At 42.4% G+C, this 17,072-nt stretch overlaps 4 protein-coding genes across 4 annotated transcripts; 3 read left to right on the plus strand and 1 right to left on the minus strand.

Moving 5' to 3' along the window:
• Nucleotides 1-1,159: 1,159 nt before the first annotated feature.
• ppie (peptidylprolyl isomerase E (cyclophilin E)) lies at nt 1,160-4,371 on the plus strand. The gene is made up of 10 exons (XM_083998917.1): nt 1,160-1,196; nt 1,620-1,718; nt 1,809-1,852; nt 2,339-2,365; nt 2,725-2,806; nt 2,896-2,999; nt 3,084-3,207; nt 3,394-3,579; nt 3,712-3,854; nt 4,170-4,371. The coding sequence occupies exons 1-10, from the start codon at nt 1,166-1,168 to the stop codon at nt 4,236-4,238; spliced, it is 909 nt and encodes a 302-aa protein (XP_083855043.1). The 5' UTR covers nt 1,160-1,165; the 3' UTR covers nt 4,239-4,371.
• Nucleotides 4,372-4,936: 565 nt separating this feature from the next.
• On the plus strand, nt 4,937-6,455 carry gjb10 (gap junction protein beta 10). The gene is made up of 2 exons (XM_083997722.1): nt 4,937-4,976; nt 5,446-6,455. The coding sequence occupies exon 2, from the start codon at nt 5,535-5,537 to the stop codon at nt 6,327-6,329; it is 795 nt and encodes a 264-aa protein (XP_083853848.1). The 5' UTR covers nt 4,937-4,976; nt 5,446-5,534; the 3' UTR covers nt 6,330-6,455.
• Nucleotides 6,456-10,256: 3,801 nt separating this feature from the next.
• On the plus strand, nt 10,257-11,957 carry gjb3 (gap junction protein beta 3; the record flags this gene model as incomplete). Its single annotated transcript, XM_083997608.1, has 2 exons — nt 10,257-10,375; nt 11,024-11,957. Exon 2 carries the CDS (start codon nt 11,091-11,093, stop codon nt 11,955-11,957), a length of 867 nt encoding a protein of 288 aa, XP_083853734.1. The 5' UTR covers nt 10,257-10,375; nt 11,024-11,090.
• Nucleotides 11,958-13,679: 1,722 nt separating this feature from the next.
• On the minus strand, nt 13,680-16,568 carry hmgcl (3-hydroxy-3-methylglutaryl-CoA lyase). Its single transcript, XM_083998620.1, has 9 exons — nt 16,460-16,568; nt 16,157-16,240; nt 15,846-15,953; nt 15,632-15,727; nt 15,354-15,502; nt 15,190-15,253; nt 14,916-15,104; nt 14,656-14,781; nt 13,680-14,390 (listed from the first exon to the last, which is right to left on the minus strand). Exons 1-9 carry the CDS (start codon nt 16,544-16,546, stop codon nt 14,289-14,291), a joined length of 1,005 nt encoding a protein of 334 aa, XP_083854746.1. The 5' UTR covers nt 16,547-16,568; the 3' UTR covers nt 13,680-14,288.
• Between the last annotated feature and the right edge of the window lie 504 nt (nt 16,569-17,072).

Below are 17,072 nucleotides of genomic sequence, written 5' to 3' on the forward strand. Positions count from 1 at the left end.
GCAAATGAATCTTGAATGAAGGCCATTCATTTTGTGGCGAAGGAGAGAAACGTTTTTCTAGAAGGAAAATGAGCCTTGTTCTTTTTCTTTGCTTGACATTTTTATGCTTGATTTGAAATGATGGACTCCTCCATCCTATCATGTTATCATGGGTGTGTGGTATTCTCAATAAAGGGATGATACTTCAAGGTTACCACTCTTGTGTTATTTAATCCTTACATGTAACTTGTTTTGTTCGGTTTTCAAGGGTGTATGCGTGTATCTGACAAACCCCAGTGTGACACAGAGGGCCAAAGCAGGGTGGGGGTAGAATAGTCGGGGCGTGGAAAGGCACAAATCAAAAGTAGGCCTTTCACATGTTTTGTTTAGCTAAACTGCTAACAGACGATTGATACATCATGCAACATGTAAGAAATCTTAAATTTTTACCTCTTAAAGAGGCATTTTGCACTTAAGACAGAAACATTGTCTTCCTTAACAAAAATAACCTTCAGAGACCTTGCTATAGAAACCTCATTAAAAATCAATATCACACCTTCTTGGTCTGACCTGCTTGTTTTGATATTTATCTCCAAAAATGCAAAATCTCTAATTGCATCTAAGTTTGTAAATAAGTTTAATGTGTTGTAATAAATAAAAATGTCAAAACGTCAATTTTATGAAATTGTCATTTTTAATTTTTGCTTTTGACATTACTCAAAATTAGGGGGGCTGGTGTTATTTCATCTTTCTTCACTTCAAATAAATTTAACCAAATATGTTAGTAGTTGTTGTTTGGGATTATCCTATGGAAAAAAAGTAGGCATTGATTCGTAGACCACAAATATGAGCTATTTTAGCCTTCTGCATCCAGACAGGAGAACAACCAACAGGAAATCTACTGTAATTTACAGAACATGAAACAGAGAGGAGGTGGAGGTAGACATTTTGTTTAATTACATGTAGCCATGGTGGGAGAGGCACAGTCTGGTTGGTGGGCTAAACAAAACCAGTTCATCACACAGGAGCTCGCGGTGTTGAGTTTGATCACTGTGGTGTAGTAGAGACTTTTCTCCGACAGGTGGCGCAAGAGCTCACGAGACCAGAGAGGCGGGATTTAGCACGGCTCTGCAGCTCTGCACCAATGACGAAGCCGTGGGGTTAAAGTTGAAAGGTTGGATCCAACATGGCCGCGAATAAACGAGTGCTGTATGTTGGTAAGTTCTTCTCATTTTCTCACAAAAACACGCTGAAGTCGTGCAGTTTCAGTCTATCCGTCTATCGTGGTGTTGCTGTTGTTTTGAAAGCACCAGAGCAGACGCAGCCGGACGTGAATTAAGTGGATATGAGATGAAAACGAGGATGAAAGCGGAGAGCCAGCCGGCAAAACACGTCGCTTCACTGTTTTAAACTTCTCCGGCTCTAAACTTTGCACAGTTTCCTCAATAGCTCTCTCTGTAAAAGGCACGGCGTCAGGTTGTGTTATGAGAAGAAATAAGATTAAAGAATAACGTCCAAACTACGGTTTCCATCGGTACTTAAACGTAACACGGTTACATAAAGTGGATGCATCTTCTTGCTTTGTGTTAATGTAACGTTAAATCACATATCGGTAACGTTACTGTCTGTGTTTCTGACAGGTGGTCTGGCAGAGGAGGTGGACGAGAAGGTGCTTCATGCTGCTTTCATCCCGTTTGGAGACATAATAGACATCCAGATACCGTTAGACTATGAAACGGGTAAGTTAAGAGCAGTTCACATGTCCCGTTAAACCACCCAGGGGGTAAGAGAGATGAAGCTCTGTTAACATGCTCTATTTTCTGTTTCAGAAAAGCACAGGGGATTTGCTTTCATTGAGTTTGAACTGTCAGAGGTATGTACTGAGTAGAAGTGTTGTAACAAGTGTTTAGTAAGCAGGGTGTTTGTCATTGTCATTGAGAAGTGAATAGGGGCTTATTAAAAGGGAGAATTAATTCAAAACATTTGTATACATGAATAAAATACACATTGTACAAACCTCATATGTGATTGATTAAGCTAACACCCAACAACACAACTACGTATGTAATTTCTTAACATGTTGATTTTTAAATACACACGGTATAGCTACATAATGTCCGTATAATGTGAGAGAGATTTTGAGACGAAGGTTTACTAAGAAGAGAGCGTATTGCAGTGTAGCAATGGACAATTCTTGGTTATTAATTTGGCTGTGCTATTGTGTTGAAAGAAGGATAAAGTGATTAATCTGCTCCCTTTGAATACTACCTTAATTTGAAAAGGGTTAACAGTGGACTGACTGGTGAATGCAATATAAATATGATTACGTATTTAATTATCCACTCTTTATCTTCAATAGGATGCTGCAGCAGCCATTGATAACATGGTAAGTGATGTGACGCACATTGCTGCATACATGCCAGTGATATTTTAGTATTGTTTCCTTGTTGTGTTCACAGGAAAGGCCCAAAACATTGGTTCCACTAGCATGTGCTGCATATACATGCCAGTGATATTTTAATTCTGTTTCCTTGTTGTGTTCACACTAGCATGTGCTGCATATACATGCCAGTGATATTTTAATTCTGTTTCCTTGTTGTGTTCACACGAAAGGCCCAAAACATTGGTTCCACTAGCATGTGCTGCATATACATGCCAGTGATATTTTAGTTCTTTTTCCTTGTTGTGTTCACACGAAAGGCCCAAAACATTGGTTCCTGATGTTTTTTTCTCTCTCTCTACTAGAATGAGTCTGAGCTTTTTGGCCGGACCGTCCGTGTCAACATCGCCAAGCCCATGAGAATCAAAGAAGGTTCTTCCCGACCAGGTGATTTATTGAAAACCTGCTGAAACGTGGCTTCACCTGTGTTGTGAAATTAAATCAGTGGCTCTGATTTTAACTGTGCTTTGTCTCAGTGTGGTCGGACGATGACTGGCTGAAGAAGTTCTCGGGGAAGACCGCAGAAGAGGCCGAGGGGGAGGCGGCGGGTGGAGAGACAACCAACACGACAGCAGAGGAGGTGAGTTGGCTTCCGATCTTGTGCTGATGCGTCTGACTCTTAACCATAGTAAAACAGTAAGTCAAGTATGGTTTGATTTTCTAGGCTGAACCACCAGCTAAAAAGGGCCGAGTTAATCCTCAGGTCTATATGGACATCAAGATCGGCAACAAGCCAGCAGGACGACTACGCTTCCTTCTGCGGGCTGACATTGTTCCTATGACAGCAGGTCTGTATGCAGTTTCCTTTAATGAACCATCCTATCTTTGTATACTATATAGCCTGTAGCTGCACATCTGCAACACTTCATACAGCTGTAAAAAGAAACCATGTGGGCCTATTAAAGCACCTCCATTCAAAATGAACACATTTAATAAGGCAGACATTGATAGATTCCTTTTTCCATCTTGTGCAGAGAACTTCCGCTGCTTATGCACACACGAGAAAGGCTTTGGCTACAAGGGCAGCAGCTTCCACCGTGTCATCCCTCAGTTCATGTGCCAAGGAGGCGATTTCACCAACCACAACGGCACCGGCGGCAAGTCCATCTATGGCAAGAAGTTTGATGATGAAAACTTTGTCCTGAAGCACACAGCTCCAGGTGAGCAGTTATTTGAGGGGCGCTCGGGGGTGAGCACTGATGTCTGTGAATGAAGTTCATGTTTTGTGTTTACTGGGAGATCCTGTTGGTAACAGCAAGAACATGCTGCGTCCGTCTCTCTTGTGTTTACAGGGCAGCTGTCCATGGCCAACTCAGGACCAAACAGTAATGGCTCTCAGTTCTTCCTCACCACGGACAAAACAGACTGGCTGGATGGAAAACATGTGGTGTTTGGAGAGCTGGTGGAGGGGATGGATGTGCTCCGTGCAATGGAGGTAAAAGATGAAGGGATTCATTAAGGTTTGATTCCAGGATTAAAGAATTGGAGGCGATTTCAATGATAATGTAATTTGTATGCCTACAGCATTTCAATCTAATGCAATGCAATGTTTGTATTGGTTATATCTGAGTAAGAGAGTAGTCAGACATGGAAATTATATAATATAAACAGTGATCATACAGCCAATAATATACAAAATGTTGTTTAATATTTTATCAATCTGATTTTGTGGTACAGTGCAAAGTCTTATGTTGCGATAAGATTTGTAAATCATATTTTCTTCATCTTTCATATAATTTTCTTTCTGCAGGCTCAGGGGACAAAAGAGGGGAAGCCGAAGCAGAAGGTGATCATCTCGGACTGTGGAGAATATGTGTGAATGAAAATAAATAAAAGAGTGCCCCTGACTTGTATGTGTGTGTGTATGGAGGTAGTGTGTGATGTCTGAGTGTGTTCCCGGTCTTTTGTACTTTGAACTTACATCATCTGTCATGTAAATATTTCAATAAACACCTTTTTTTATGACGAAATCTACAGCCTGATGTCTGACTCTTTCTAATTTAAATGTCATACTGTGGAAAGAACTTATTGGTTGACTCATTTATAGTCGCATAGTTACTGAAGAACTATGTATTTTTTTTAGCTATCTTAATCATGTAATTGATTATTTTATATATACTTATAGTTAAGGTTTTATCTTTTCAACAAAATATTAAAAGATCAACGTTTTTTTTTCTTTTGTTGTAAATCAGTGTATGGCTCCCAAAGAAAAAACAAAAACATTTTCATGTTTAAATGCCAAACGGCCACTGTTGTAATCTATCAAATGCGTGGCATGAAAATCATACATGGGGATTTAAAGTCACAACAAATTATACACGGAATTTGTTTTGGTCGTGTGCCACTAGTTAAATGAGCCAAAGTTAAAACCCTGTTCTGTCACTTAATTGGCCAAACAAGTCTTTGGTGAAGCCACACCTGTGCAGGTTGGGTAGTGAGAAGACATGGAAGACCAACAACTCCACCCCCTCCTCCACTCCCGTCCTGTTCTTCAGCTTCATCCAAAGCCTGTTCCTCCGCTCCGACACGGGACAGCCGCCGCAGCAGCGTTCAGACCGTGAGTACTCAAATACATTCAAATCGTTCAATTCTGTGAGTGGAAGAGAGTAGAACTTGTGTTTACTTGTTGTTAAGACGGATTTTTAGGAATTTTGGATACGCGCAAGTGCGCACGAAAGTACAAAGTTAGAAGTCGATAGAAAGTGGCTTGTTGGAGTAAGAGTTCTCTGATTATATCTCCGTACAATGAGGAAATCAAGAGTTGTTGCTTTTAACCACGAATTCAGAGATTAAACAACAAGACCCGGTCATTAATGTGCTTATTTTAAGCTTTTTCCCCTGTCATCTTATTTGCCGTAAGATACGTAAACACGTGAATTCATTTGGTAACGAACCAGTTTTACATTAGAGCGTCGCTTTCTTTCTTTCTTTCTTTCTTTCTTTCTTTGTTTCCTTGTCATTTTCCCCCAAAGCTGTGGTGTGACTGTGATTTTTTTTTCTTTTTCTTTTTTGTCCCATGCTCTTAGACATAACTGAAGTTTGGCTGAGCTGTTTCAGCTGAAGGGAGCTTCCTCTGTCTTCCATCAGCAGGGAGAGCCTGTGAACAAACCCCGTCATGAACTGGTCATTCCTCCAGGGCCTCCTCAGCGGGGTGAACAAATACTCCACAGCCTTTGGCCGAGTGTGGCTCTCCATTGTCTTCGTCTTCAGGGTCCTGGTTTTCGTGGTGGCCGCAGAGAAGGTGTGGGGTGACGAGCAGAAAGACTTCAAATGCAACACGGCTCAGCCCGGGTGCCACAACGTCTGCTATGACCACTTCTTCCCCGTCTCCCATGTCCGGCTGTGGGCCCTGCAGCTCATCTTCGTCACCTGCCCCTCACTCCTGGTGGTCATGCACGTGTCCTACAGGGAGGACAGGGAAAAGAAACACCGGCTCAAGTATGGCGACAACTGCCGCCGTCTCTACCAGAACACTGGCAAGAAGCGCGGAGGCCTGTGGTGGACCTACGTCCTCACTTTGGTCTTCAAAATAATCGTGGACGCCACCTTCGTCTACCTCCTCTACCATATATACGAGGGCTACGACTTCCCGTCGCTCATCAAGTGTAAGCAGGAGCCCTGTCCCAACACGGTGGACTGCTTCATCGCTCGGCCCACTGAGAAGAGGATCTTCACCCTCTTCATGGTGGTCACCAGCTTGGTCTGCATCCTGCTCTCAATCTTTGAAGTTATCTATCTGATTGGCAAACGGTGCCGTGAATGCATCACCTCACTCCATCACACACGCACACAAGTCACGACCAGCTCAATGTCCAGTGGAAGCAAATTGATGGAGTCAAACTCTCAAAAGCTGACGGGTAAAAGCACCCCTGAGACACCTGCGCCCTCATACAGTGTCGCCGTGGCCTGACATACTGAGAGGACAAACCAAAGACTTTATGAAAAAACAAAGACCCAGGGGAAGGAGAGATGCTTCTCCTCAGTCCCCAGGCACTTCCTCTAAAGACTTGACAGCAGACGTTTGCATACTCAGAGACTGAACTGTAATGGAGTCGGTTCCTTATAGTTTACCGAGTCCTGGACTTCAGTACTGATGACTCATCGAACTGGAACGTGTTCACTGTTGAGGGTTGGGGAGTATTTACAGATGTTTTCTTTTTACAGACATAGTTCAACAGCCCTTGAAAGAAAGAAAGAAAAAAAAAGGAATTGATGCAGCAGTCAGATTTAGCCTTGAGTTCAATGAAATGAGTCACTCAACGGTTTTGGCGAGTATGGTTTTACAAACTGATGTGGGTTTCTGCCTAAGATTTTCCCTCTGCTCGTGCCCAACCTCTAAATGTTTACTTGAGACTGTGCTGTGTCCGCTCCCTTCACCCACAAGTCCCCAGCTCTGGCTGTAAATGCTGTACTTATCGTAATTTATCAACAGGTTTGACAGATTTTACCATTTTGTTTCTTACTGTTGTCATCATGTTTGTGCATAGAGGGTGGAAGAGCAATGATGGAGTTTTTAAAACAGCTGTTAATAATAACTCAGGATTTGTATATTTCACTGCACTGAGGTGCAGGAGTTGTTAATAATATTTTATTAAAGATCATTTTCATATTTTAAAATGTGTTTACTTTTTCGCTCCATTAAAGCAGAGAGGTTCATGCACCGTGGTGGTACAGTTATACAGGAGAGTCTTTGCATTGGAAAATGTACCTAAAGTACAATGTAAACAGCCACGTTTCCATAGAGAACATTTGTTGATTCTGCAGTTCTGTGGTTTGACAAAAAAAAAATCTCAGACTTTGTTTTTTTACTTCCACTTTTTCCATGCCTTTCTTTAGGCCCTCCCTCCTCTGGCCCCACATTTTGCTCTGTTGCTACGAGCAGTACCCTCATGATTTAGCTTGATTGGTACTTTGAGGAGGGCAGAGGAGGAGCCTTCCACTCCTCTGATTCATCCATGCTGACGTGTGGAACCACCCAGTGCTGGAATTTGTCGGTCTTTTCAGACACTGAATGGAGGATTCCAGTATTTACATTACAAAGTGCCAAAGGAGCGATGTAGTGAGAGTAAAAAAGACGTATTTCCTTACCTGTGGTCTCTCCCTGTGCGGATGTTTTCAATAGTTTGATCAGCCAGTATAAGTTTCAGACGTAACTCCTACTGGCATCTTAACACAGAGAAGGTGAATGCATTCTTGTTCAGTCCAGTATAAAGACTGACATTTAAGAACTCAAACAACATAGTGTCATTGGACAAACAGTTAGATAACAATCAGGAGAATGGGTCAACAGTTCTCACTGCAAACATTGGTTCTACTGCAGTAGACAGCGCTTGCAATGAAAACTGTTAACAAAAGAGGCCTGTGGATTATCATGGTAACTAGGACACTGTTTTGGGAAAACCAAGTTGTTGTTTAAATGTGACTGTTCTCCTGCAGTGTGTTGAGGTGGCAGCAGGTATGTCACAGGCTCAACAGATGAAATGAAAAGTATACTTCCAAGTTGTGTTACCACAAGGATTAAATGGAACACTCATAACAATAATGACTGTGATATAACGCCACTAAAATATGTCTACAATTTATGATATGTGGTTCTGCTAGTCCAAAATGACAGTGTGGTTCTGTAAATCAGCCAACAATATCTCTAATTATGAGACCCTCCCAACTCTTCCTGGTTGTTATCTCTCATCATCCCCGCTCTCTCTCTTGCTCACTACTCTAGTACATTTCCTTCCTGTCATAGGACCAGCAGTGGAAAGCAACGGGTTTATCCTGTTTGCTGTTCCAGCTTGTTGAGACTTGCATATCACAGAGGTTCAGTCCTCCAGGTGTGTCCCAATAGACTGCCTGGGCCACTTGTTCATCTGGGGCTAAAAAAAGACCCCTCCCTTTTCCCCCTATTGAATGGACTGGACTGCTCTGAATGTCTTTACAGGGTTTAACTATGAAGCATAGGCCTAGATGACTTTCCTGAAAAGCAAAACCGCACTTTGATACCTCTAACAATCTCATGATAGTTGCAAGACATTGAGATGAAGTGCTTTATTTAGAGAAGGAGCCTCAACAGTCAACTACTTTTCACTCCAGGAATTAGACACATCTTTTGCAAACTTAAAAGTGTTTATTATTTGTACACAGGTGAAATATGAGCATAATGTCTTGGTCTGGTTCCACACAGTTGAGTTGCTGTCCACATCTCAGTTCAGCCTTATGGTCAAGTTAGTTTTCAGCCTGCTTATATGTATATATTACAAGATGAATATATGAAGTTGATGGAAACTTTCCTTGTTCTTTTTTTTTTGTTATTAAACTTTTTTATTTGAGGAAAAGAAAAGCAGCACATACTGTACATCTTATCAAGAGCCATCTTCAAAGCATACACAGAAAAAAACAGGTCAAAAAGGAAAAGAAAAGGAAAGAAAAAAAAAGAAAACTGATAATTACAAAACAACAATAATAACTGCAATATTAATGGGTTTATCTTTATCATATTCATCCCTCCTTGTCAAACTTTCCCTGTTCTTGAATGTATCCTTAGACATGTTTGATTTGTTTGGGAGTGGTTGCTGTTGTGTGAGCATGAAACATGCCCATTGAGAGTTCATTGTACTGATTAATACTATCAAACTTGACTTGACTTGACTCGCGACGTATGAGGTATGAACCAGTCTGTACCTTTTTTACATTGCGTAAACACAGAGCTGTGAGAACAGGCACTTCTGTGCAAGACCTGGCAAACCCTGGCACAGTGAGGGGTTACCGTCATCTCCCCAAAAAAATCCCAAAATGATAGTAACAAGCTTTTGTTCCTTCAGGCTACTGCAGTTTGCTTCCAACAAGTTAATTAGAAAAAAAAAATAGATTTGGTGGGAAAAGTGAGTTGAGAGTAAAGTGGAGACAAAAAGAGCAGCTTTTAATCTGACAGTGAGGATGAGCTTGAGTGCACTGATATCTGAGTAGAGCCTGGTTTTAAAGAGAGAAAAGGAAACACAATACACTTCTTGGCACTCCTGTGGGTGTTGCATGAAAGAGCCGGACACATAGTGCAGATGATCACTGAAAAGGAACAGGGAAATAAATAGTTTTTATTTTAGGCTACAAGATGATTTTTCCCCCCCTCCGCGTACCATCTCACCATTGTCAACATCCTCAAAACATTTCAGGAGACACTGCCAGCAGTGTAGGCGTCTCACAAACACAGGCTGTAAGGACATACAACAACAAAACAATGTATTCACTTCAAGGTGTGTCTATTGCTTACGTATGCTGCCTCAAATATTCAGAGACAAGTTCAGGCAATGTGACAGCCCTGTTTCTGGAGGAAAAATGAAGCTAAACCTGTTGCCTTTTGAAACACAGTCACAATTGTTACTCATGTGTTCCCAATTCAGCCATCTCTGACCAGACTTCACCTCTTAGATCTGTACCTGTTGATTTATTATTATAAGATAGGCCTACATCTGAATTGTTCTCAGTGGTGCTGTAGTCCTGGTCCCATTGTTTCCCATCCCAGGGCTGGCTGAACCACATGCAACCTCAAGTCACCTAAGCTGTGATTGGTTGTCTGCTTCCAAACATGTGTTAAACATATGTCACGTGTAAAAACTACTGGCATCTCCTCTTAGAAGTTCCTGGTTCCTGGTTTCTACCGACTTTTAAAACTAATGGTTGAAAATCTTTGGACTGCTATTTAACGCTGTGCTGCGAGAAGGAGAGAGGGAGGCAGACAAAAAAGAGGGAGGGAAGAAAGAAAGAAAGGAAACATCTGAGGCAGCTTCAGTCCTTCTTTAACCCCACCCACAGGCGCGTTTCCCAACACTGCGCTCCTCTACCTGCCGACGGGACTCAACCCGGTGCGTTAAGGGACTAAAAAGGACATCAAAAACAACGAGAAACCACAGGGGACACATCTCCTCACGTGTCACTTTAACCAGTTATGGACTAATGGTTGTTGGGGTAAGTGAAAATCTCTCTTTGATTTACTTAACATCCGTCTGAGCTTAGTTCAGCTTCGGGAATGTCGAAGTTTTCATTTCAGCTCACTGGAAATAAGTGTCGTTAAATCTGTTGACCGCTCGGATTTCCTGCATAAATAATTCAATAGATTGTCGCTGGTGGCAGAGGAAGGACCGCATATCGGTGAAAAGCCACAGAAACCTCCAAATTACACCCACGAGCTGTGCGTTAAAGCCTGCTTTATTGTTAGGAGACTAGTCTACTCTTTTTTTATAACAACTTATTATTTATAATGTTTAATATTATGTTATAACTGTTTTCAGAAAGGATCTTAAGTGGAGGCGCTGCCTTTTCTAAATATATGTGTTTAATATCTGGGTGTGTTAAAATTGGTCCAACTTGTTTCCTCTACGGCGACTGGAGGCCTGCTCTTCAGTAGGCTATGTGTTAGTGTAAGGAATATAAGGTGGGGCTGATAAACGAGCCTCACACTAAATCAGCTCTGACTTAAATTAATTAACTGATTTTGAAAGCCCAACTGAAAGGTGATTTGTTATTAAAGTATATGGAGTAAGTGTGATAGCCTACCACTGTAACTCAGCAGACAGTAGAAGCATGTTCACCCATTCTTCATTCTGCCACATCCAGGTGAAGATAAACGACCACCAGCAAGAGAAGAGTTCCAGAGAAGAGATTTTGACAGCAGGCCAAGGACATGGACTGGAAGACCCTTCAGGCCCTCCTCAGTGGGGTGAACAAGTACTCGACGGCGTTTGGGCGAGTGTGGCTCTCTGTGGTGTTTGTGTTCAGAGTGATGGTGTACGTGGTGGCAGCGGAGCGAGTGTGGGGAGATGATCAGAGGGACTTTGACTGCAACACCAAGCAGCCCGGCTGCGCCAACGTCTGCTACGACCACTTCTTCCCCATCTCCCACATCCGCCTGTGGGCCTTGCAGCTCATCTTCGTCACGTGCCCCTCCTTCATGGTGGTCATGCACGTGGCCTACCGCGATGACCGTGAGCGCAAGTACAAGGCCAAGCATGGTGAAAACGCCAAGCTGTACGCCAACACGGGGAAGAAACACGGCGGCCTGTGGTGGACCTACCTGATCAGCCTCTTCGTCAAGACGGGCATCGAGATCGCCTTCCTCTACATCCTGCACCGGGTGTACGACAGCTTCTACCTGCCGAGGCTCTTCAAGTGTGAGGTGTCACCTTGCCCCAACCAGGTGGACTGCTACGTGGGCCACCCCACGGAAAAGAAGGTCTTCACCTACTTCATGGTTGGAGCATCTGCCCTCTGCATCATCCTGAACATCTGTGAGATCATTTATCTCCTCTCCAAGCGCATTGCTCGATGCGCGAACAAGATCAGGAGGCGCAATCGCAACGTGCCGATGCATCACGAAGACTTTAACGACGACCCCTTCAACAACTTCAACCACGCAGCGGCGAGGCCGCTCACAAAGGAGAAGCCGCCTCCATCCTTTAAGAGCGCGTGCAAGTCTTCATACAGACTCTCTGAGCTCAAGCTTGAAGAAAAGATTCGGGCCTCTGCTCCGAACCTGTCCACTACCAAATGATCATAGCAGAAATTAGACCCAAATATCAAGATCTTAGCAGTGCTTGGGCTCTAACTCAGTGGCAAACCTTAAAAAGAAAAACAACAGACTCAAAGCTATGAGCCAGCCTGCCGTATGTGTCAGATCCCGGAAGCTGACTCATCAGAAGTGGGTTCATCCTGTGGGCCCCTGTGTCCACATATGAGACTCTTTTGGAGAATGCAAACTTTTGGTTTCCAAGTCAACCTCCATAATATTTACAAGTCAGGTAGCGCCAAATTGATTTGGTGATGATATGTGAGGTTTCCTTTTTGAATACAATAAAAGTCTCTGTGCCGTTTCTACTCTCACCCCTGCTAGAAAATTCCAGCAAAGTTTCACTCTTTCTTCTGATTGGAGTTTTACACAAGAAGAGAAAGGAAACGAGCCACTCCGCTGCTCTGAAGGAGGCAGGACACACCTGGCAGAGGTATTCACCCACCCTGCCAGTGTCTACAGTACAGTGGTGTGTCAGGGTGCCTGTGGTCACTGAGTCTTTTATGAACATTCCATTTATTCAAGCTGAAACTTCACATCACAGTTGTCCTGGTGATCTCATGGTTGAAAGAACAGCAAACAACTGTGCATTGGACTGTAGTCTTATGGCTGTGTAATACTTGAAGGTATGCAAATTGGCCCAAAATGACGTTTATATTGCATTGTCTCTTGGATAAGATTCATTACAGTGCTAAAATGTATATATCATTGGTATATCTCATCATCTCTGCAAGCATATGCTTGCTCTCAGGTTTTTGCTGTACAGCCACATGTTGTATATAGACTGCCTGTGCTTTGACAAGCTTGTATACAACCTCGCCTGATCCAAACCACTGTTGATATAAATAAGGCGAAAGGAATGCTGCTGTTGAATTCTGTGTTTGTGGAGCTGCAGCGCAGTGGAGAACAAACTGATGGCTCATTGACCTATTACATGATTTAGTGAGTCAATTATTGTCCACTGTGGACATCGGAGGAAATGTTATTATCTGCACTTGTTGTCAATAATGTTTTTCTACATTTACATAAATTAAATTTAACTTTATTAAAAGTGTGTTTGTGTTTGGGTTGCTTAATGATGAATGATATATAGGCTACTATATATGTGCATGTGTTAATGTGCTATGGTTTCCGGATTCAAACAACAGAAATTTCAAACGAGTTAACCACATTGAAAAATAAAACGATTTATTATGGACGTTATTTAGGGTGCAGATTTTTTTCCATTGTCGCTGCTGACTCATAACTAACTTTCCTGCAGTAACAATTACCAAGCCAATTTGTCATTAATCATTCGAATTTGTTGTGAGTCACGGTGACAGCCTATGTTCCTGTCTGTGATAGATATGCTGTTTGCTTCTCAGTGCTGGAGAGCCCTGCTTTAAGAATCTCAGTCTGCCCGTCGGGCTTGTTCATCTGGTTCTCCCAAGGTGCGGCAAGGAGAGCAGTTCTTATTTATTGTGAATCATTTCCATAACAAACAGCAAAATCACTATGGGGACTGATAATAAGCTCTACTTTTGTACCTTATTTGGTCAATAATGATTGAGTATTTTTTCGATGCAATAACTGTAAAGTTGAAGTTAACCAGATGAAATTGGATGTAAAGTGACAAAAAAAGTGTCTCACATCATGTAGCCCTTCATACTGCCTACACTATTTAAGACCATGTACATTTATACATTAATGACACATTATTTATGAAGTAGTGCTTTATTTTTGAAACTCAAGCATGTTTGATATATACAGACATATTACAATAAATATATATTAAAGTAAAACTCATTAAAAAAAAAAATTAAATCAATGGAATATAACACATCCCTATTTTTTCCACAAGCCACCACAATTTCCAACTGATGGCGTCCACAGATGCTCCCAAGGTAGATCATTCATTTGAAAACAGTGATCACAGCATACAGAGGATGATCAGAAATCAAAACAACACTTCTGTCTTTTCTGACATCAACAGTGAGTTTATCAATCAATGGCATATTTTTATCGTTGATTTATCAGTATAAACATTTTTTTTCCACTTTGCCTACTGGCCAGAAAGTAATGTAAACACCACTTTGAATGAAGGCTTGACACTGATGATTAGACTGACTTTACATAAGGCACTGTTCCAGCGATGCTATCATGAAGTGAAAATCTAATCATATGTTTCAACAGAGAGTGGTACCATCCAAATATTAAAATAATATTCTCATACTGGTAGATGACAAACCAAACCAAACTTAAAATGATGAGACCTGTACATATAGAGGATCATGGCTCCAGCTGACATGGTTTATGCTGCAGTCTGAGAAAGACTGATCACAGTTTGCACGTGGCCTGCGCCACTTTGGAGCTGGTCTTTCTGTTGAGGCTTCGGCAGATGAAAGCTCCAGCATTCATCAGCTTGGAGAGGTCCACACCCTGAGGTGAGAACAGAATGTCAAAGACTTGAACTTCAGCATTTCAAGAGGTGGCTCACATTGTAAACAATACTTAGAACTAAAGTACAGACGTGGGACTTTTGTCTATTTGTTCAATGGCAAGTGACATGAAATGAAAAGCTTTTGTAACATATTACTAACTAATAGGGAAAAGACAAAACAAGTCACTGTCATTCTTCTTGTGTAACAAAACAGGAAACAGGAAATGTTTTGTTTGTTGAGAAATATAAAGTGTGGCTTCTCACCGTTTGAATCCCAAGTCCATGCAACATATAGACTACATCTTCAGTAGCAACATTCCCAGAAGCCCCCTGGGCATAGGGACAACCACCAAGTCCAGCTACTGACGAGTCCACCACATTGATTCCCATCTGCAAACCAAAGACAAAATTCACCTCTTTAAGTTAACACTGTTCTTAGCCAATCAACTTCATGCAAGTCATTCCATCTGCTTCATTCAAATACATTTTCTGCTTGTTTTAAAACAATCAGAAGCACGGCTGACCTGTAAGGCAACAAGGATGTTAGCCAGGGCCTGGCCGTAGGTATCATGACAGTGCACTGCCAAGGCACTGACTGGCACCTCCCTGCTCACCGCCTCCAACATCTGAGCCATGCTACCAGGAGTCCCCACTCCAATGGTGTCACCCAGAGAGATCTCATAGCATCCCATAGAGTACAGACGCTTCGCTACCTGCGAGACAAAGAGAAGCTTGAGCTTGATTGAATTTGGTTATGTTAAACATGTACAGGTAAACTAAGGAAGAGCGTAGACTCACATGTGCAACTTTTTCAGGTGCCACCTTGCCTTCATACGGGCATCCAACAACACACGACACATATCTGTGACAACACGAAATTCAGATGAAACTCAAATATAGATAAGAATCAATCTCAAATTCCAATGGTTTGTCAGCATTTGATCATGAGCCTGAATTCTTACCCTCTGACTGGCACACCAGCCTCTTTAGCTGCTTTCATCACCTCATCAAAACGCTGTAAACTCTCGTCCACGGAGCAGTTTATGTTCTTCTTACTGAAAAGCTCAGACGCAGCACCAAATATGGCAACTTCTGCAGCACCCGCCTTCACCTTTGGTAAATTAGAGCAGGGAGAGCAGGCATTAGGGACAATGTTCTACCTGTAGTATAATAGCTTGACATAGGGTGAGTCAATGTAAATAATATTTATGCATGTTGGTATTTAATGCTGGACACTCACAGCGGCCTGGAAACCTTTGAGGTTGGGGGTAAGGACCGGATAAGACACTCCTGGTTTTCTATTAATCCCCTTCATCACCTCCACCTGGTCTGCCATCTGAAATTAGGTTCAAAAACAAAACAACCGAAACCTGTCAGTGCTGCAGTTTCTGCACCGCCCTCAGTGGGGTGTTTGCACTTTGCATGTCAATTCCCCCCATGGAGAAAGGACTCACCTGTGGGACCCATTTTGGGGACACAAAGCTGGTGGCCTCAATGACTGGCAGGCCGGAGTCTGACAACATGTCTATCAGATGAATTTTAGTCTCTGTCGGTACGATTGTCTGAGAGGGGACAGAAAAACAACATGAAGCAGAACTGAGGTTGTTTGTTTTAGTTACACAACACATGGCCTGTGCACCTGTAACACCTGCGATGGCGAATACCGTTTAGATTAGTGTTAACGACGCACTGAGCGTTTACCTGTCTGTAGTCAATGATGTGTAGCCTTGTTAATACAACAAACTATTTTGACACATATATTTACCTTCTCGTTCTGGAGCCCATCTCTGGGTCCCACCTCCACTATTTTCACCTTCTCCGGGAGAGCTTGTCCCGCTCTCACGCCAGCCTACACACAAACACACGAACACACAGTCGCTCAAACACAGTACACGCACAGGTGTAAATATGAAGTGTTCAATTAGGAACAGCCTGCTATGTAGCCAGCTACCACTCCGGGCTGTGACCGCAGAGGACGCTGCCTACTGCCCGGTGTCTGCTGCCGGACACGCCGTCACTGTAAAGCCTGCTGGCGGATAAAAGCACAAGAAGACTCGCTAGCTCTTACCTTTGCTGCGGAGCTAAACGCCAGGTACTGCTGGCCCATTTGTGAACCCAAAGTGCTTCTGTTGACAAGCCTCATAATGGCCGCCATGATGGTCCAGCCTCTGGTCTGACGTCACTTCTTCTACGGAAGCAGAGCGGTGTCCCGCGGACAGCTGATAAAACCGCCGCGAGGGCGCCATCTACTGGCGGGAAAATTGAAATGAAAAGTATTTTTGGAATTCAAAATATGAATTGAGTTGAAAGAAATCAACATAAAATGTATCATTTACCTTCAGAAATACGTTTTAATCGCCCTATAGAGTCCGTTAATCAAGAGTGAAAACTCTAGTTGTTGCCTATTATTATCACATGTAGCCTTCACACTTAAAGACTGCTGTCATCACACATAGGTTGACACATTGCTCAAGTCTGAAAATAGACCACTGGCTACTTTGATGCTTGCCCAAGTCTAGATTGGTATCAATTAGTTCAATGGCATGTATGATTTGATTTACATTATCAAAACAATTATGTTGTTTTGTGTTCATATAGAGCCTAATTGCTGTGAGAAAATTGACCAAAATTCCACCCAAAAGAACCACAAATAGCCTAATGAAATTTTAAGATACACCCTC

The sequence above is a fragment of the Trachurus trachurus genome, assembly GCF_905171665.1.
Source record: "Trachurus trachurus genome assembly, chromosome: 22".
Lineage (NCBI taxonomy): Eukaryota > Metazoa > Chordata > Actinopteri > Carangiformes > Carangidae > Trachurus > Trachurus trachurus.